The sequence below is a fragment of the Vipera berus genome, assembly GCF_964194415.1.
Source record: "Vipera berus genome assembly, chromosome: W".
Taxonomy (NCBI): domain Eukaryota; kingdom Metazoa; phylum Chordata; class Lepidosauria; order Squamata; family Viperidae; genus Vipera; species Vipera berus.
The window spans coordinates 75,011,036-75,031,456 of record NC_138210.1 but is presented as its reverse complement, the minus strand read 5'-3'; the positions used below and the strand labels follow the sequence as shown (position 1 = coordinate 75,031,456).

Sequence of the window (20,421 nt, the reverse complement as noted above, 5' to 3'; positions counted from 1 at the left end):
TGGGTCACGAAACATCTGCAAGGAAACCACCCAGCTCAGAGAGCACCAAGGACCCCACAGTCCTTCCTTCCTTCCTCTCCTCCCTTCTATCTCTGATGACGTTCCCTAGTTGGGTCATGAAACGTCTGCAAGGAAACCACCCAACTCAGAGAGCATCAAGGACCCCACAGTTCAACCCCACAAAGATTGTCTTCAAGCTCAGTTAATATCAAGTTGAACGTGGGCTGGGTGCCCCGACAGTTAAATGGAAATCCGATGTGCTGGCTGGGGAATTCTGGGAGTTGAAGTCCACGCATCTTAAAGCTACTAAGCTTGAGAAAGCCTATGCAGCGGGAACGAACATTCAAAAATCGTTTGGATCGAGTGAGCGAAGCGGCTGAAAGAATGAGATCTCACCAAAACCGGGGGGGGGGGAATTTACACCTAGGCTAAGGAAAAAAAACAACAAAACCCAGATGCACAGGTTGGGGATGATGGACATCTCTCTTGAGTTACTACATAATCACGTCAGTGAAAAAGTTCTCGGCGTGCTAATTGACAGCCATTGGCTTTGTTGTTGGATGTAAAGACAACGGTAATTGTGACTCAGTATTTATTATTCGTTAAGGAAATTTATGATGTGGCCGCCCAACACACTCACAGCGAGTGTCTCACATAGGGACACACCCTCCTCTGGGTGACAACAATCGAGCTGGCCCTTTTGTGGGCTCCATGTCCCTCTGGGGTCCCCAGGCCCGTGTCTTCGGGGCCTTGCGAAAGATTGCCTAGGTGGGAGCCAATCTTATCTCTTGCAGGGGTGGCGTTCTACTGGTAGGGAGCCACCACGGAGAAGGCCCCCTTCTGGGACGCCCTTAAGAGAGGGGACCCCTAACTCCCCCCTGCCTCCCCATTCTGGTGGGTTGAGTAGAGATACTGGTAGTCTGTGACTTACAACTACTCATTTAGTGAGTGAAGCTACAACAGTGGTGAAAAAACCTGACTTACAACCAACCTCACGTTTACAACTGTTGCAGCATCCGCAAGGTCCCGTGATCAACATTTAGGCACATGTGTATATGTAAATAATAATAATAATAATAATAATAATAATAATAATAATAATAATAATAATAATAATAATAATAATAGAGTTTCATGTTTTATGAATAAAAATATAATAATGATAATGCCAAATCCAGTCTGAACATCTGGCTGACTGTGCAATGAATAATAATAATGATAATGATGATTATGGTGATGGTGATGATTATGATGATAAAGTTGGAAGGGACCTTGGAGGTCATCTAGTCCAACCCCCTGCTCAGGCAGGAAACCCTCTACCATTTCAGACAAATGGCTGTCCAGTCTCTTCTTAAAAACTTCCAGTGTTGGAGAAGGAAGAGAGGGAAGGAAGGAAAGGAGGAAGGAAGGAAGGAAGGAAGAAAGGAAGAGAGAGAAAGAAAGAAAGAAAGAAAAGAAAGAAAGAAAGAAAGAAAGAAAGACAGTTGGAAGGGACCTCAGAGGTCATCTAGTCCAACCCCCTGCTCAGGCAGGAAACCCTATACCATTTCAGACAAATGGCTGTCCTTAAAAACTTCCAGTGTTGGAGCATTCACAGCTTCTGGAATTGTTCTAACTGTCAGGAAGTTTCTCCTTAGTTCTAGGTTGCTCCTCTCCTGGATTAGTTTCCATCCGTTGCTTCTTGTCCTGCCTTAATCATAGCCGCCCAGGGTTACCCTGTAGTAAGATGGGCAGCCAATAAATTCGATAAATACTAACAGCAACGGTGAGAGGGACCTCGGAGTCCCAGTGGACGATCGCTTGACCCTGAGCCAGCCAAAACAGCCAACACAATCCTGGGTTGCATAAAAAGAGGCAGAGAATCAAGATCACACAAAGTATTAGTAGCGCTTCATAAAGCCCTAGTAAGGCCACACCTGGAATACTGGAGCCAGTTTTGGTCACCACATCACAAAAAAGACGTTGAGAGTTTGGAAGACGTGCAGAGAAGGGCAACGAAGAGGATCCAAGGCCTGGAGACTAAAACATACGAAGAACGGCTGCGGGACTTGGGTTTGGCTAGTCTAGAGAAAAGAAGAAATAGGGGAGACACGATAGCAGCGTTCTGGTATTTGGGGGGCTGCCACAAAGAAGAGGAGGGGGCCACGTTATTCTCCAAAGCACCAAAGGGAAGGATGGGAAACAATGGTTGGAAACTGACCAAAGAGAGAAGCAACATGGAATTGAGGGGAAACTTCCTGACATTAACCACTGGAGGTTTTCAAGAAGAGACTGGACGGCCATTTGTCTGAAATGGTAGAGGGGCTCCTGCCTGAGCAGGGGGGTGGGCTAGATGACCTCCAAGGTCCCTTCCAGCTCTGTTATTCCATCGTTACAAGTAGTCCTCAAACTTACAACCGTTCGTCCGGCAACCGTTCAAAGCTACAACGGCACCGAAAAAGTGACCGACGACCATTTTTTTCCACACTTAACGACCGTTTGCAGCAGCCCCGTGGTCACGTGATTTACATTCAGAGGCTTGTCACCTGGTTCCTATTTATGACGGTCGCGGCATCCCGGGGTGTGTGTGTGTGTGTTCGTGTGATTCCCCTTTTTACGACCGTCTGACCAGTCAAAAGTCAACGGGGAAGCCGGATTCTCTTAAAGACCGTGCAACTCGTTTAACAACTGCAGTGGATTCACGTGCCAAGAAAAGCCGCAAAATGGGACACAACTCACTTAACAAAGGTCTCACTTAGCGTCCTAAATCCTAGGCTCAATTGTATCAGTCCTATGTCCCATCTTTTTCTGGTACAACAGCACCCTCCCATGGCTCAAATGGGTAAGACAGGTGGGGCTGGGTTCCAGTTCTGGCACGGCAGCCGTTGGGGGAGCATGCACAGCCAAGGAGGATGGGACTCACACGCTACTCCAAGGTTTCTCCACCTCTGAGCCAGATAATTTTGCTAATCTTTCAAGTTCCAGGCACGAATAGTTTGCTACTACTCTTTCTCCCCTAATCTGCTTCTTCTGGATAAAGAAGCGAAGAATCCTAGGACTAGGAGAGGCAGAGGAGAGCTCACCGTTTCATGTGGCAGGCTGTTCCGTCGACTCGCAGCCCATAGAGTCAGGAATTTATTTTATTCATTTATTAGATTCTTATCCTGCCTTTATTGCTTTATAGGTAACTCAAGGTGGGGAACGTACTTAATGTTCCTTCCTCCTGTTTTCCCAACAACCAGTCACCCAGCCGGTTTTCGTAACTAAGGCAGGACTAGAACTCACCATCTCCCGGTGATTGGCCCAGAGTCACCCATCTGACTTTCATACCTAAGGCGGGACTAGAACTCACCGTCTCCTGGTGATTGGCCCAGAGTCACCCATCTGACTTTCATACCTAAGGCGGGACTAGAACTCACCGTCTCCTGGTGATTGGCTCAAAGTCACCCAGCCAGCTTTCATACCTAAGGCGGGACTAGAACTCACCATCTCCTGGTGATTGGCTCAAAGTCACCCAGCTGGCTTTCATACCTAAGGCGGGACTAGAACTCACCGTCTCCTGGTGATTGGCTCAAAGTCACCCAGCCGGTTTTCATGCTTAAGGCGGGACTATAGCTCACCATCTCCTGGTGATTGGCCCAGAGTCACCCATCTGACTTTCATGCCTAAGGCGGGACTAGAACTCACCGTCTCCTGGTGATTGGCTCAAAGTCACCCAGCCGGTTTCCATGCTTAAGGCGGGACTAGAACACACCGTCTCCTGGTGATTGGCCCAAAGTCACCCAGCTGCCTTTCATGCCTAAGGCGGGACTAGAACTCACCGTCTCCTGGTGATTGGCCCAAAGTCACCCAGCTGCCTTTCATGCCTAAGGCGGGACTAGAACTCACCGTCTCCTGGTGATTGGCCCAAAGTCACCCAGCTGCCTTTCATGCCTAAGACGGGACTAGAACTCACCGTCTCCTGGTGATTGGCCCAAAGTCATCCAGCTGGCTTTCATATCTTAAGGCGGGACTAGAACTCCCTGTCTCCTGGCGATTGGCTCAAAGTCACCCCGCCGGCTTCTAGCCCCCACTTCTGGTCCCCACATTCTGGAGATGCGAAGTGGGAGTGGGCTCCCCTTTCTAGGACACAGGCCCATTTCTCAAGCTCGGTCACTTTAAGAGGGTTGGGGTCTTCTGACTTGATTGCTCTGCAAGACCCCAGTCCTGTTGGTTAAAGCCCCCTTGGAAGGGGGCTGCGATCCAGAAATCTTAACATATCCCTTAATTTTTATTTTAAAGATTATAAAGGGGTGTGTGGGGGGGTGTCATTTCCTGAAAATAGCCGAGGGGTCTGCCTCTCTGGAAAAAAAATTATTTGGGGCTGTCAGAACGAGGCCGGTAATTGGCTTGAGAAGAAATACATCGCAATAGTGCGGGGATCTCTTCAAACGTGGCCCTTTGATGACTTGTGGACTTCAACTCCCAGAATTCCTCAGCCAGGCCCACGTCCACAAGTCGTCAAAGGGCCACGTTTGAAGAGACCCTTGCAATGCGTAGTGTGAATCAGCATCTCCTGGCCTCATCCTCAAAGGCCATTTTGCACCTTTGATCTAGCCGGCCTTGGAAGAAAAAAAAAAGAAAAAAAAAGCTCAAGATTGGCGCTTGGAAAGGAGACCACGAGGAAATCCCAGAGAAATCCCGGCAGCCAGCAGCTTGCAAATAGCCACCTTCCGGCTCCCAAAGCCGGCATCTGAAGCCTGAGTTTCTTCGAGGGGAATGTGGCGGGTTCGAGCCCCGAGTCGACAGCCCCCAAACTTCCATTCCTCCCGACGGGGTTTTCCCACGGCGCTTCCAAGACGTGGCGGAGCCATTCAAAAGAAACACGCGTCCGTCCTGCCCGCCCCCCCCCTCGGCCCACGCGAGCCGCTCCTACCTGCCGGCCAGTGGGAAAAGCCCACTGCGGAAAGAGAGCGCGGTGGGGGGGAGGAAAGCTCTTCCCCTCCTCTAACACGGGAGTGGCACGTGAGAACGGTCCGCAGTCGGAGCCGGAGCGCCGCGCCGGGTAGAGCGAGTCCCGTCCAGCCCCGGAGGGTGTGTGCTTGTGTGTGTGTTTGTGTGTTTGTGGGGGGGGGGGGTGTTTGTGTGCGCGTGTGCTGGTGGGTTTGCGTGCTTGCCTTTGGGTGTGTTTGTGTGTATATTTGCTTGTGTGTTTGTGTGCGCGTGTGTAAATTTCTATGCTTGTGTGTTTGTGGTGTGCTTGTGCTCGCGTGTGCGCGTGTGTATATTTGTACGCTTGTGTGCCCGTGTGCTTGTGCGCGCGCGCGCGCGTGCTTACGCGTTCGTGTGCGCGTTTGTGTGTGTGTGTGTTTGTGTGTATATTTGTATGCTTGCGTGTTTGTGAGGGGTGTGTGTGTGCGTGTGTGTGTGTGTGCGCGTGCAAGGGACCGGAGGGGGCAAACGACCCTTCCCAGCTGGGGCTCTCCCGGGCGCGGGGTTGCCTCTTTCGCCCGGCAGGGGGCGCCCCGCGCTGGCAGCTCGGCCCCGCTGGCTTCTCCGCGGCTCGCCCGGCAGGATGCGCCGCACGTCGGAACTCCACCCCGGGGCGGAGCGGGACCCGCGGCTGCCGCTGCCTCCGCCGCCCCTCCCGCCTCGCCTCTGGCCCCGCCGCAGCCGCCGCCGCCGCCGCCCGCGCCCCCCGGGAGACCCCCGCCCGGCCAGCATGGGGGTCCCGCTGCGCTTGGAGGAGGGGCTGAAGGACTCGCCCCGCTTCAGGTGGGGAGACGCGCGGCGCCGGGCCGGCCGTGCCAGGCGGCGGCAGGCGGAGCGCTCGGGCCCGGGAGCACCTGGTGGTGCCCTCTCCGCCTGCCCCGCGCGCCCCTCGCCTGCCCGGCCCCCGCCCTCCGGAGGTTGGGGAGGGTCCGCGGGGTCTGGAGCTGCGGAAAGAAGCGGGGGGGGGGTCGCGTTGGTTTCCCCGGGGTAGGTGGGAGGCAGGGTGGGCGGAGGAAAGGGGAAACGACCCCTCGTCTCCCCCCTCCCCTCTCCCCATCTGCCCCCTCCCCTCCTCCTGTCTCCCCCTCCCCTCTCCCCATCTGCCCCCTCCCCTCCTCCTGTCTCCCCCTCCCCTCTCCCCATCTGCCCCCTCCCCTCCTCCTGTCTCCCCCTCCCCTCTCCCCATCTGCCCCCTCCCCTCCTCCTGTCTCCCCCTCCCCTCTCCCCATCTGCCCCCTCCCCTCCTCCTGTCTCCCCCTCCCCTCTCCCCATCTGCCCCCTCCCCTCCTCCTGTCTCCCCCTCCCCTCTCCCCATCTGCCCCCTCCCCTCCTCCTGTCTCCCCCTCCCCTCTCCCCATCGCCCCCCTCCCCTCCTCCTGTCTCCCCCTCCCCTCTATTTCTCACCCCCTCCCCTATCTTCCCCCTCTCCCTCTCCCCCTCCCCCTTTCTCCTCCCTATCTGCCCCCAACTCCCCCATCTCCCTTCTGCCTCTCTCCATTCCCCCCATCTCCCCTTATTTCTCTCCCCTCCCCCTCCCCTATCTCCCCCCCTGTTTCCTCCCCATCTACTTCTCTCCATTCCCCCCCATCTCCCCTTATTTCTCTCCCACCTCCCCATTCCCTCCACCCGCCCACCCCACCCCGCTTTACTTGGTTCTGGCCCTTCCTGCCTCTGTGACCCCTTTTAAAGGGCAGCCCCCACTCTTTCTCATCCCTATATCTTCCCTCTGCTGGGGGTCCCGCGGGCAACTTTTCAGAGCAAAGTGGGGGTGGGGGGGTGAGGTGTCAGGCCTTCCCCGAGGAGGCACCGCTGAGTTTGGGGAGCCAAATCCTGGGATTTTGCACTGGTTCCCATCTGGTGGTGTGTGTGGGGGGGAAGGGATCTGCTTCCTATTGGGGTGGGGGGGACCCTCTGTTTTTACACCCCCACCCCCCACCCTCCTTGGCGTTTCATCCCCGGCTTGCAGCTGCAAACCAGATTTGCAACTGGGAGAGGCCGGGCAGAAACTGGGGTTAATTGTGGTGGTGGGCACAACGACAAGTTGTAGGTGTCCGCGTAGCTTCTCTCTTGCTGGTTGTGTAGAAATTAGACAACGCAACAGGTGGGGGTTTTTTTGTGCGTATCACAGGGGAGAAATAACTTATTTTCTACCCCAACGACAAGCAAGCGACAGGCCCAAGATGCAACCTAGTTTAACCCGTATATTATGTTTGTACGCACCCCGTGGTATGTGGGCGCCCAATCTCTTCCGCCCCGGGGGAGCTCGGGGTTACACGGTTGTGTGTCCGGCCTTCGCACCACATCCCCGAGGTGGTTAAACGGATTGCTTTGTTCAAAGAAAAAGACGCATCTAATTTTTGTTTCCACTGGGCAACTGGCCTCTGGATTTCATGCTTGTAATGGAAAAAATGAAATTTCGATTGTGGGTTTTGCGGATTAGCTTTTGTTGGTTGTTAATGAAACGGACACTGTACGTTCCTGTGTAAAAGGTAGAGTAGGTGGCCCTCAACGTATGGCCACGATTGAGCCCAAGATTTCGGTCGCTAAGTGAAACGTTGCTTAAGGGAATTTTGCCCCACTTTATTGACTTCATGGGCTGCAGTTGTGGATAAGTAAATAATCTGGTTGTTAAGTAAATCTGGATTCCCCTATGGACTTTGCTTGTCGGAAGGCCGCAGAAGGGCTTCACAAGACCCACTGCCACCGTCATAAATGCAAGTCAGTGGCCAAGCGTCCAAATTTTGGTCACGGGGATGCTGCTGCAATGGTTGTAAGAGTGAAAAAAAACAAATTAATAATTTCTTTCAAAGGCGCCACTTCCTCAATGCCCCCTAACCAGCCGAGCCGTCTTTGACTACCTTGTTGTGCAAACTCGGTTAAGCCAGGTTAGCGTGAGATTCGGCCTGTGGCCCCGAGGCAGGTTAGTCGGGTTTGGAGGCCTGACTAAACCATGGTTCAGCTGGCCTGTCGGACAAACAAGGATTCTGCCCTTTTGCAGAACACCAGGTGGGGAATGAAAGCAGCCACGGAGGTATTTACGACGGCCACGAGGCTGGAAAAACCGGACAGGGCTGCGGGCCGGCGAGAAATGAGTTTGTTGTTACGGCCTCTTGCAGAACCTGTGGCTTCCTGTCATACACACACACACACACACACACACACACAAACACTCCTAACCTTGCCCCACCTCCCGTGTTGCAACCCCCATCTCGTATGTCAATTCTCACAATGGAAGAATTGTAGACAAGGGCTGGGGTGGGGTGGGGTGGGGGACAAAGAATGGGGTGGGTGGGGGTGGCGTTGGCCAAAGGACTCTCTGCAAGTCCTTGACTTATGACCACAACTGAGCCGGACGTTTCTGTTGCTAAGCAGGACACCGCTTCAGTGAATTTTTGCCCCTGTTTTTCTGGCCCAAGTAGGGATGTGCAACCGTCGCAGTTGCTAAGCGAGGCAGGCAGTCGTTAAACGAGACCGGCTTTCCCCCGTGGACTTGGCTCGCCAGGAGGTCGCCAAAGGGGGGGGGTGTCACGTGACTCCCCCCCCCCCGGGACGCTGCGACCGTCGTAAATACGGTTGCCTGGATTTTGATCACGTGATGAGCGGGGGGGTGCGGCGACGGTCGTTGACAGGCGGTCCCATTTTTTCAGAGCTGTTGTAGCTTTGGACGGTCGCTAAACGAACCGTTATAAGTGGAGGACGGTCAGGGTTTTAGGTTAGGATAACTTTTCATGTTTTCCTTTTAAAATTCAACCGCCATCTCTGACCGGGCAGAACGGTTTGTGAGTCCCCAAATCTTGAGGCTGAGCCTTCTTTAGCAAATATCTAAATTAAATATAATTTCTTCCGCTTTGTTCGGGTGGGATCCACTGGGGTTTCCACCCCCCCCCCACCTTCCACACCTGCATCGCAACCCCACAGCTTGGGCCCTTCCCAGGGATGGCGACTGGCTGTTTCCTAGCCACGATGGCTAGTTTTATTTGGCTTGTTCAGAGAGAAAGTCGCTCTCTTCCACTCCTGAGCGACCGGGCCTTCGGTTGAGGCATGCTCCGGTGCCCATCATCCCCTGCCAGGAGGCGGGTGGGCCGTGTGGGCAGAGGATGAGGGTTGGGGGAAGCTGGGTGAGCCATCCCCAGACACCAAAGGCCAAACAAGCGAGATATTTCCGTTCCGAAGCTTGCCAAAGATGTGAGAAATTGTTTCCAGAAGTCCTTTTTTTTAAAAAAAAAAATGTGCCACGTTGTTCCTCCTGTGCCGGACTTTTTCGGGGTTTTCCGTGTCCTGCCTGGCTGCGCTCCTCTTGTTTTTGGGGCGCAGGGTTCCCTCCACCCCGTGCGTGAGTCTGCTTTTTCCTTTTTTTTTTCTTTTGGTAGGTTTTTTTTTCTTAGCATTTCCTCCAAATTTTGGGTTCATTTGACTCCTCCGGATGTGGCTTCACTTCTCTTTCTTGCTTCTGATTTTCAGAAGCGGCCTTCCCCGTGCATTGTGGGAGGGCGGGCAGCCATCTTGGCTGCAAAGGGCCACAGGCTGCGTGGCACGTCAGCCCCAGCCAGACAGGGTGCTCTGGATGATGGGCTATAAATAGATCACTCCCTGGAGCACTGATGGCATTACCTAGTTGGGTCATGAGACGTCTGCAAGGAAACCTCCCAGCTCAGAGAGCACCAAGGACCCCACAGTCCTTCCTCCTCCTCCTCCTCCTCCTCCTCCTCCTCCTCCTCCTCCCAACCCCCTCCCTTCTAGCCCTGATGATGTTCCCCTAGTTGGGTCATCAAACGTCTGCAATAACCAAGCTCAGAGACCACCAAGGACCCCACAGTTTTCCTCCTCCTCGTTGTCCCCCTTCCCTCCCTTCCTCCTCCTCCTCCTCCTCCTCCTCCTCCTCCTCCCCCCGCCTTCCAGTCTGCAACCCCCCCTCCCTTCTAGCCCTGATGATGTTATCTAGTTGGGTCATGAAATTTTTGCAAGCTCAGACGAGCACTGAAGACCCCACAGTCTGTCCCTTCCTTCCTTCCTTCCTTCCTTCCTTCCTTCCTTCCTTCCTTCCTTCCTTCCTTCCTTCCTTCCTTCCTTCCTTCCTTCCTTCTCCCTCCACTCTGCAGACCCTCTTCCCTTCTAGCGCTGATGACATTCCCTAGTTGGGTCATGAAACGTCTGCAAGAAGACCACCCAGCTGAGGACCTCTCGTGATGGGATTTGTCATTCAAAAGCCTACCAGTGTTGGGAAGGGGGTCCTTGGCAGGAGGGTTAGGACCTCCGCAGACCCCGCCTTCCCAACACTGATAGATTTTGAACTACAAACCCCCTCCTCCACGGCAGCCTGGCTGGCCGAGGATGATGGGCCACGAAGCCCAACCTCTTTAGAAGGGGCCAACTTGGAGAGAGGCTTTGGTTCGTGTCGCGACTGCCTTTGGGGGCGGGGGGGAGGTGCCTGTGGGATGACAAAATCCTAGGGCTGGAAGGGACCTTGAAGGTCATCTAGTCCAACCCCATGCCCAAGACAGGAGACGTCCTGTCGTTATACTTCAAGTTCTACACCAATTTTTCTGCTTTTGTCGACAGCTGCTTTCAAGGCTTTACAGGCCTCACAGTTGTGAGTTGCTGCGCAACGGAGGGGGGAAATGGTTTACAACCTCTCAGGGAGGCAGGAAATTGTGAGATGACCACAACGGAGCAGATGCCGTGTGTGTGTGTGTGTGTGTGTGTTGAAAAGGAGTGCAAAAACACGGCTTGCAAATGGGTGCCTCTCTGAAGCCTCTTTCCCCTGCTTCTCCCTTCCCCAACGTGTTGCCCCTCAGGGGGAGGGGTGCTGCAGCCACCCCTGCTGCAAGGGATTGTGGGAAGGTTACAGCGTTGCAAAAAAACCTGCCCTATATTGAATGTAACGCATCCTTGGCACATCACCCTCTTTTTATCCACGGGATAAAAATTCTTTACCGTCGTAAAAAGGAGCGGGACTGGACAGTCACTTGTCTGAGATGGAATAGGTTCTCCTGCTCGGAGCCGGGGGGGGGGGGGGTTGGACTAGAAGACCTCCAAGGTCCCTTCCAACTTCAATCTATTCTGTTCTGTTCTGTTCTGTTCTATATTATTATTCTGTTCTGTTCTATTCTATATTATTATTCTGTTCTATATTATTATTCTGTTCTGTTATATTCTATTCTATATTATTCTGTTATATTCTATTCTATATTATTCTGTTCTATTCTATTCTATATTGTTATTCTGTTCTGTTCAATTCAATTCTATTCTATATTATTATTCTGCTCTATTCTATTCTAATAGAATAGAAATAAAAATAAGGAATAGAATAGAATAGAATAGGAATAGAATTAGAAATAAAGAATAGAATTAGAAATAAGGAATAGAATAGAATAGAATAGAATAGAATAGAATAGAATAGAATAGAATAGAATAGAATAGAATTAGAAATAAGGAATAGAATAGAATAGGAATAGAATTAGAAATAAAGAATAGAATAGAATAGAATTAGAAATAAGGAATAGAATAGAATAGAATAGAATTAGAAATAAGGAATAGAATAGAATAGGAATAGAATTAGAAATAAAGAATAGAATAGAATAGAATTAGAAATAAGGAATAGAATAGAATAGAATAGAATAGGAATAGAATTAGAAATAAAGAATAGAATAGAATAGAATAGAATAGAATAGAATTAGAAATAAGGAATAGAATAATAGAATAGAATAGAATAGAATAGAATAGAATAGAATTAGAAATAAGGAATAGAATAGAATAGGAATAGAATTAGAAATAAAGAATAGAATAGAATAGAATTAGAAATAAGGAATAGAATAGAATAGAATAGAATTAGAAATAAGGAATAGAATAGAATAGGAATAGAATTAGAAATAAAGAATAGAATAGAATAGAATTAGAAATAAGGAATAGAATAGAATAGAATAGAATAGGAATAGAATTAGAAATAAAGAATAGAATAGAATAGAATAGAATTAGAAATAAGGAATAGAATAGAATAGAATAGAATAGAATAGAATAGAATTAGAAATAAGGAATAGAATAGAATAGGAATAGAATTAGAAATAAAGAATAGAATAGAATAGAATTAGAAATAAGGAATAGAATAGAATAGAATAGAATTAGAAATAAGGAATAGAATAGAATAGGAATAGAATTAGAAATAAAGAATAGAATAGAATAGAATTAGAAATAAGGAATAGAATAGAATAGAATAGAATAGAATAGGAATAGAATTAGAAATAAAGAATAGAATAGAATAGAATAGAATAGAATTAGAAATAAGGAATAGAATAATAGAATAGAATAGAATAGAATAGAATAGAATAGAATAGAATAGAATAGAATAGAATAGAATAGAATAACAGACTCGGAAGGGACCTTGCAGGTCTTCTAGTCCAACCCCCTGCTCAGACAAATGGCTGTGCAATCTCTCCTTCACAACCCACCCACTTATTTTGCAAAGCCGCCCATCCCTTCAATGCCCTCTGTGGCTGCTTCTTCCTGACCTGGTGCTGCAAGAGTGAACGGAAGTTGCAAGACTCGTATCTTACCACGACTCTGTGGCTACAGCCGGCCTTTGAAACCCAGGCACTGACGCTCAGCATACCTTTGCGGTGGTTTCCGATCCGCCCCTGCTAAGATATTTCCTTTCTTCCTCTTCCCCCTCCCAACCCCCCCCCCCAGGGCTGCCGTTGAGACGGTGGAAATGGAAGTATCGCTATTGGAGACCCATTTGGAAAAGGTGAGCGGGCGACAACCCTTCGCGGCAGGCAGGTGCACGTGGATAAAGGTGCGACCGACCTGCCAGTTTAAGAGCCCACCTGAACTTTGCACCAAATACTTTGCAAACTGTTTATGTCACTTCCCACCCACCCACCCCCTGGCCCGAGGGGAGCAAAAAAATCCAGAAGTTGCAGGAGGGTGATTGGAGACCAGAGAGAGACCAGAACAAAATATTTGTTTACATCAGGGGCCTTCAAACGTTGCAACTTTAAGACTTGTGGACTTCAACTCCCAGAATTCCCTAGCGTAAGACTAAGAAACGCACAGAATTCTGGGAGTTGAAGTCCATCCACCTTAAATTCACTGAGAAGTGCTGGACTGGAGGCCAAGGGTCCCCAAACCTGGCAACTTTAAGACTTGTGGGCTTCAACTCCCAGAATTCCCCAGCCTGGGACTGAGCAAAACACAGAATTCTGGGAGCTGAAGTCCACAAGGGTTAAAGTCACCACGTTTGAAGAGCCCCGGTTTAAAGGCCTTTTAAAATTCTGCAGCTTCCTCTGAATTGCACCATCTTACACCAGAGAAGAGTAATTTCCTGCCTACAGCAAAATCCATCCTAGAACGATTCAGATCCTTTGTGATCTTGGTCCTTTTGGATCCAAAAGTGTCTTTTTCTTCAGCTCCCAGATTTCCCCAGCTGGCAAGGGTTTAGCGGAATTCAGCATGGATAGGAGAAGAACCAAATGTGGCTAGATTATCTTTATTGCTTTTTAAAAAAAAATTGGGTAACTTACTTAATAGACGGTGGGAATGCGGTAGACATAATATATCTTGACTGCCGCAAAGTGAAAAAAAATAACCCATCGCAAGCTAAATGAATACACAAGTTCAAGGTGGGCGAGATGGCAACCCAGGTGCCAGTTCTGCAGCCACAGAAAGAGTTTTGCATGGGGGGGGGAATCCAGGACCTTTCCCAGAATTCCTCTGGGTGGATAGGGAGAAGAGAAAGGGAAGGAAGGAGAGTGGAGGAAAAGGAAGGGAAGAGAAATGAAAAAGAGCGAGGTAGAGAAAGGGAGGTAGAGAGGGAAGGAAAGAAGAAGAAAGGAAGGAAAGAGGAGAAGGAAGAGAAGGAAGGAAGGATGGAAGGGAGGGAGGGAGGAGAAGGAAGAGAAGGAAGGAAAAGAAGGAAGGGAGGGAGGAGAAGGAAGAGAAGGAAGGAAGGAAGAAAGAAAGAAAGAAAGAAAGAAAGAAAGAAAGAAAGAAAGAAAGAAAGAAAGAAAGAAAGAAAGAGTGTAGTCACATAACCCTGGGATGGTGCAAGCCTTGTTAATACATGCTGGTTGCCAAATGCCTGTATTTTGATCATGGCTTCACAGGAACATGGTTAGTGCAAGAACCAGCTTTTTTTCAGCACCGTTCTAACTTCAAACGGTGGCTAAACAAACAGCCATAAGCCGAAGACCGTTTCATTGCTGCTGATCCTACCAGCTGGGATGCCTGTCTGCAGGCTGGCGCTGGGTTAAGTGGGTAGGCACTGCCCCACGGTGTGCCAGGGCTGGTTCTGGGAGGGGGGCTGGGATGCCCCTCTCACCGGGATACAGCCCAGATGCCCGTTCCTGGGGTCCGTGTGTCCCAATCCTGACCTGTCTGTCCGTCTTCACCCCCGCCCGCCCCCCCGGCAGTTGCTGAAGCTGGGCGGCGCCATGCTGGAATCCGGGCGCCAGTTCTGCAGCCACAGCAAGAGTTTCGCATCGGGGATCCAGGAGCTTTCCCAGAATTCCTCGGGGGACACGTTGATGAGTGTAAGTGGACTTGGGGGGAGGGGGGAGGCTGGGGGTGCTCCTAAATCCCAGCCGGGCCGCTGGCAAGAGAACCGTGCATCGTGGCACCCGCCTGGCACTCAGCCGTTCCCGTGTCCCAGCTCTGTGTGTCTTTGTGTATTTTGTGTGTTTGTGCGTGCATGTGGGTGTGTGCGTGGGAAAGAGAAAGAGAGAGAAAGAGACCAAAATCAAAGACTGGGCAAGGCAAAATTCCTCCTGCGGGAAGGAAGGGCCAGGTTCTGCCCTCTGAGTGTGTGCAAAGCGCTTTGCACCCAACATCACTTCCCAAACGCTGGGTCCGGTTGCTCAACTCGCCAAGTACTCTGTCGCCTGGGTGCAGTGGGAATTGTAGTTCAGCCCGCGAGGAGAACTCCCGGTTGGATTGCAAATGAGCCGGCATTGGTTTGATCCAAACCGAACGCCGGAAAAACAATTAGGATAAATGATGGTTAGGCTGGATGTTCCACATTCCAACGTTTTTCTTTTCTTTCATTTCTTTTCTCCGCCCAGGAGTCCCTGGAAAAGTTTTCCCAAAGCTTGAGCAGAATGATGGAACAGCAACAGGTGGGTGGGTTGATCCTTCCTAACGTGAAGGGATGGGAGGCCACCAGGAAATCCCAACCCTGTGAACAAGATGGAGAACTCAGAACAAGCCCACCCCCAAAATAGCAGTAACAGATTTTTCCCCCCAATATTAGAATAGAATAGAATAGAATAGAATAGAATAGAATAGAATAGAATAGAATAGAATAGAATAGAGTAGAATAGAAATATGAAAATAGAACAGAACAGAATAGAATGGAATAGAGCCAGAAGGGACCTTGGAGGTCATCTAGTCCAGCCCCCTGCTCAACAGGAGACCCTATACCATTTCAGACAAGTGACTGTCTAGTCTGCGGCCTTCAAGAAATCAAAGACAGTCTCGCAGCACAGAGGATTAAGGATAGAATTCATTTAATAACTGTGGCAAAAAATATGCATTGCAATAGGAAAGAAGACATGCAGTAAAATAAAATGTTCAAGACAACCCAATAAAAACTTAATGCAATAAAGTACCGTATATACTTGAGTATAAGCCGACTCGAGTATAAGCCGAGACCCCCAATTTCACCCCCAAAAACTGGAAAAAGTTATTGACTCGAGTATAAGCCGATCCGCCGTTCTGCAAGCCTCTGCCGCCAGCAGAGGCTCGATCCGCCATTTTGCAAGCCTGAATACACAGGAATACCCTGTGTGGCCGCGGCTCGTCGGCAGGTCTCCGTTCCTCCTGCCGACCTTTGGGGAGGTTTGGGCGCCTCCCCAAACGTCGGCAGGTCTCCGTTCCTCCTGCCGACCTTTGGGGAGGTTTGGGCGCCTCCCCAAACCTCCCCAAACCTCGGCAGGTCTCCGTTCCTCCTGCCGACCTTTGGGGAGGTTTGGGCGCCTCCCCAAACCTCCCCAAACCTCGGCAGGTCTCCGTTCCTGTTTGGGGAGGTTTGGGCGCCTCCCCAAACCTCGGCAGGTCTCCGTTCCTCCGCGCAGACCTGCCGACCTTTGGGGAGGTTTGGGCGCCTCCCCAAACCTCGGCAGGTCTCCGTTCCTGTTTGGGGAGGTTTGGGCGCCTCCCCAAACCTCCCCAAACCTCGGCAGGTCTCCGTTCCTCCGCGCAGACCTGCCGACCTTTGGGGAGGTTTGGGCGCCTCCCCAAACCTCCCCAAACCTCGGCAGGTCTCCGTTCCTGTTTGGGGAGGTTTGGGCGCCTCCCCAAACCTCCCCAAACCTCGGCAGGTCTCCGTTCCTCCGCGCAGACCTGCCGACCTTTGGGGAGGTTTGGGCGCCTCCCCAAACGTCCCCAAACCTCGGCAGGTCTCCGTTCCTGTTTGGGGAGGTTTGGGCGCCTCCCCAAACCTCCCCAAACCTCGGCAGGTCTCCGTTCCTCCGCGCAGACCTGCCGACGTTTGGGGAGGTTTGGGCGCCTCCCCAAACCTCCCCAAACCTCGGCAGGTCTCCGTTTCTGTTTGGGGAGGTTTGGGCGCCTCCCCAAACCTCCCCAAACCTCGGCAGGTCTCCGTTCCTCCGCGCAGACCTGCCGACCTTTGGGGAGGTTTGGGCGCCTCCCCAAACCTCCCCAAACCTCGGCAGGTCTCCGTTCCTGTTTGGGGAGGTTTGGGCGCCTCCCCAAACCTCCCCAAACCTCGGCAGGTCTCCGTTCCTCCGCGCAGACCTGCCGACCTTTGGGGAGGTTTGGGCGCCTCCCCAAACCTCCCCAAACCTCGGCAGGTCTCCGTTCCTGTTTGGGGAGGTTTGGGCGCCTCCCCAAACCTCCCCAAACCTCGGCAGGTCTCCGTTCCTCCGCGCAGACCTGCCGACGTTTGGGGAGGTTTGGGGAGGCGCCCAAACCTCCCCAAAGGTCGGCAGGAAGAACGGAGACCTGCCGAGGTTTGGGGAGGTTTGGGGAGGCGCCCAAACCTCCCCAAAGGTCGGCAGGTCTGCGCGGAGGAACGGAGACCTGCCGAGGTTTGGGGAGGTTTGGGGAGGCGCCCAAACCTCCCCAAACAGGAACGGAGACCTGCCGAGGTTTGGGGAGGTTTGGGGAGGCGCCCAAACCTCCCCAAACGTCGGCAGGTCTGCGCGGAGGAACGGAGACCTGCCGAGGTTTGGGGAGGTTTGGGGAGGCGCCCAAACCTCCCCAAACGTCGGCAGGTCTGCGCGGAGGAACGGAGACCTGCCGAGGTTTGGGGAGGTTTGGGGAGGCGCCCAAACCTCCCCAAACAGGAACGGAGACCTGCCGAGGTTTGGGGACGTTTGGGGAGGCGCCCAAACCTCCCCAAAGGTCGGCAGGTCTGCGCGGAGGAACGGAGACCTGCCGAGGTTTGGGGAGGTTTGGGGAGGCGCCCAAACCTCCCCAAACAGGAACGGAGACCTGCCGAGGTTTGGGGACGTTTGGGGAGGCGCCCAAACCTCCCCAAAGGTCGGCAGGTCTGCGCGGAGGAACGGAGACCTGCCGAGGTTTGGGGAGGTTTGGGGAGGCGCCCAAACCTCCCCAAACAGGAACGGAGACCTGCCGAGGTTTGGGGACGTTTGGGGAGGCGCCCAAACCTCCCCAAAGGTCGGCAGGTCTGCGCGGAGGAACGGAGACCTGCCGAGGTTTGGGGAGGCGCCCAAACCTCCCCAAACAGGAACGGAGACCTGCCGAGGTTTGGGGAGGTTTGGGGAGGCGCCCAAACCTCCCCAAAGGTCGGCAGGTCTGCGCGGAGGAACGGAGACCTGCCGAGGTTTGGGGAGGTTTGGGGAGGCGCCCAAACCTCCCCAAACAGGAACGGAGACCTGCCGAGGTTTGGGGACGTTTGGGGAGGCGCCCAAACCTCCCCAAAGGTCGGCAGGTCTGCGCGGAGGAACGGAGACCTGCCGAGGTTTGGGGAGGTTTGGGGAGGCGCCCAAACCTCCCCAAACAGGAACGGAGACCTGCCGAGGTTTGGGGACGTTTGGGGAGGCGCCCAAACCTCCCCAAAGGTCGGCAGGTCTGCGCGGAGGAACGGAGACCTGCCGAGGTTTGGGGAGGCGCCCAAACCTCCCCAAACAGGAACGGAGACCTGCCGAGGTTTGGGGAGGTTTGGGGAGGCGCCCAAACCTCCCCAAACGTCGGCAGGTCTGCGCGGAGGAACGGAGACCTGCCGAGGTTTGGGGAGGTTTGGGGAGGCGCCCAAACCTCCCCAAACAGGAACGGAGACCTGCCGAGGTTTGGGGACGTTTGGGGAGGCGCCCAAACCTCCCCAAAGGTCGGCAGGTCTGCGCGGAGGAACGGAGACCTGCCGAGGTTTGGGGAGGCGCCCAAACCTCCCCAAAGGTCGGCAGGAGGAACGGAGACCTGCCGAGGTTTGGGGAGGTTTGGGGAGGCGCCCAAACCTCCCCAAAGGTCGGCAGGAGGAACGGAGACCTGCCGAGGTTTGGGGAGGTTTGGGGAGGCGCCCAAACCTCCCCAAAGGTCGGCAGGAGGAACGGAGACCTGCCGAGGTTTGGGGAGGCGCCCAAACCTCCCCAAAGGTCGGCAGGAGGAACGGAGACCTGGGGAGGTTTGGGGAGGCGCCCAAACCTCCCCAAAGGTCGGCAGGAGGAACGGAGACCTGGGGAGGTTTGGGGAGGCGCCCAAACCTCCCCAAAGGTCGGCAGGAGGAACGGAGACCTGCCGAGGTTTGGGGAGGTTTGGGGAGGCGCCCAAACCTCCCCAAAGGTCGGCAGGAGGAACGGAGACCTGCCGAGGTTTGGGGAGGTTTGGGGAGGCGCCCAAACCTCCCCAAATGTCGGCAGGTCTGCGCGGAGGAACGGAGACCTGCCGAGGTTTGGGGAGGCGCCCAAACCTCCCCAAACGTCGGCAAGTCTCCGTTCCTCCGCGCCCTGCCTGCCTGCTTCTTTCCGCTGCGGAAAGAAGCAGGCAGGCAAGGCGCGGAGTTTGGGGAGGTGCGCGCGCACCTCCCCAAACCTCCCCAAACTTCGGCAGGTCTCGGACGGCGGTGGCTTGGGAGAGGTGCGGGCGATCCCGGAAGCACCAAAGCCTCGGCCGCGCACAAGTCCTCGGTAAGTTTTTTTGTTGACTGGAGTATAAGCCGAAGTGGAATTTTTCAGCCCAAAAAGTGGGCTGAAAAATTCGGCTTATACTCAAGTATATACGGTAATAGTATAAATTAAGGTAGGCTTGGATGCAACTTGCTTGAAAAGGCTCCTTTTCGCCCTAGGAACTCCTGGAGACCGCGCAGCAGTCTCTCAAGCAGCAGCTACAAACTCTGGTGAAGGAGTAAGTCTGCCTGATGGGAATCCGCTGGCTTAGCGGGTTGTGTGAAAGCAACCCGCAAATTATTGGGCGGGGATTAAGTCTTGGCTGAAGAGGACTTGAACTCGGGTCCCCGGTGTCTGGCTTGGCTCTCAGTCTATTAATTCAACTAACCCAACTCTGGTTAGCTTTGCATTTGTTAGCTGCCTCCCCGCATATCTGGGATCATATAAGAAGCTCAACTAGGCCAAAATGGATTTAGTTATTGGAGTTGAAGACCCATCCGTTTATCTGAGTCTATTGGTTAAGGCTAGAGACCAGGAGACGGTGAGTTCTAGTCCCACCATAGGCATGAAAGCCGGGTGGGTGACTTTGGGCCAATCACCAGGAGATGGTGAGTTCCAGTACCCCCTTAGGCCTGAAAGCTGGATCAGTAACTTTAGGACGGTCACCAGGAGATGGTGAGTTTTAGTCCCACTGTAGGGATGAAAGCCGGCTGGGTGACTTTGGGCCAATTACCAGGAGACAGTGAGTTCTAGTTCTGCCTTAGGCATGAAAGCCAGCTGGGTGACTTTGAGCCAATCACCAGGAGATGGTAAGTTCTAGTACCGCCTTAGGCACGAAAGCCGGATCAGTAACTTTGGGACAGTCACCAGGAGACGGTGAGTTCTAGTCCCGCTTTAGGCATGAAAGTCAGATGGGTGACTTTGGGCCAATTGGCAGGAGACGGTGAGTTCTAGTCCCGGCTGAGGCATGAAAGCTGACTGGGTGACTTTGGGCTAGTCCCTCTGTCTCTCAGCCCAACCCACCTCACAGGACTGTTGTTCTGGGACAAACAGAGGAACTGGTTTTGTCCGAGTCTCCCCCTCTTCGGTGAATACAGCTGACCCAGGTTACGGGCATCGTGTGAACCCAGACCTTTCTCTTCCAGGGACATTAAGCACTTCAAAGAGACCCGGAAGGAATTCGAACGGGGCAGCGAAGGTCTGGCCAGCGCCTTGCACCATAATGCCGAGGTCCCCCGTCGGCGCCACCACGAGGCCGAAGACGCCGTGGTCACCCTCAAAGCAGCCCGTACCACCTTCCGCAGCCGGGCCCTCGACTACGTGCTGGAGGTGTGTGTGCGGGGGGGGGGGAGTCCTGAAAGACCCCTGGCTGACAGTCTCAGTTCTGGGTCTGGGG

The 20,421-nt window shown here is 52.9% G+C and overlaps 1 protein-coding gene across 3 annotated transcripts in view; it reads left to right on the top strand.

The window, feature by feature from the left end:
• Positions 1 to 5,604: 5,604 nt before the first annotated feature.
• Positions 5,605 to 20,421, top strand: part of LOC308676622 (arf-GAP with coiled-coil, ANK repeat and PH domain-containing protein 1-like) — a 34,210-nt gene continuing 19,393 nt past the window's right edge. Inside the window, exons 1-6 of one of the 3 annotated variants that reach the window (XM_081342555.1) lie at positions 5,605 to 5,733; positions 12,634 to 12,691; positions 14,355 to 14,474; positions 15,003 to 15,056; positions 19,205 to 19,263; positions 20,171 to 20,354. In XM_081342555.1, coding sequence (XP_081198681.1) covers positions 5,681 to 5,733; positions 12,634 to 12,691; positions 14,355 to 14,474; positions 15,003 to 15,056; positions 19,205 to 19,263; positions 20,171 to 20,354 — 528 coding nt within the window. In that variant the 5' untranslated portion in view covers positions 5,605 to 5,680. The remainder of the gene's footprint in view (positions 5,734 to 12,633; positions 12,692 to 14,354; positions 14,475 to 15,002; positions 15,057 to 19,204; positions 19,264 to 20,170; positions 20,355 to 20,421) is intronic. The other 2 variants (XM_081342554.1, XM_081342553.1) reach the window with 2 other exon arrangements.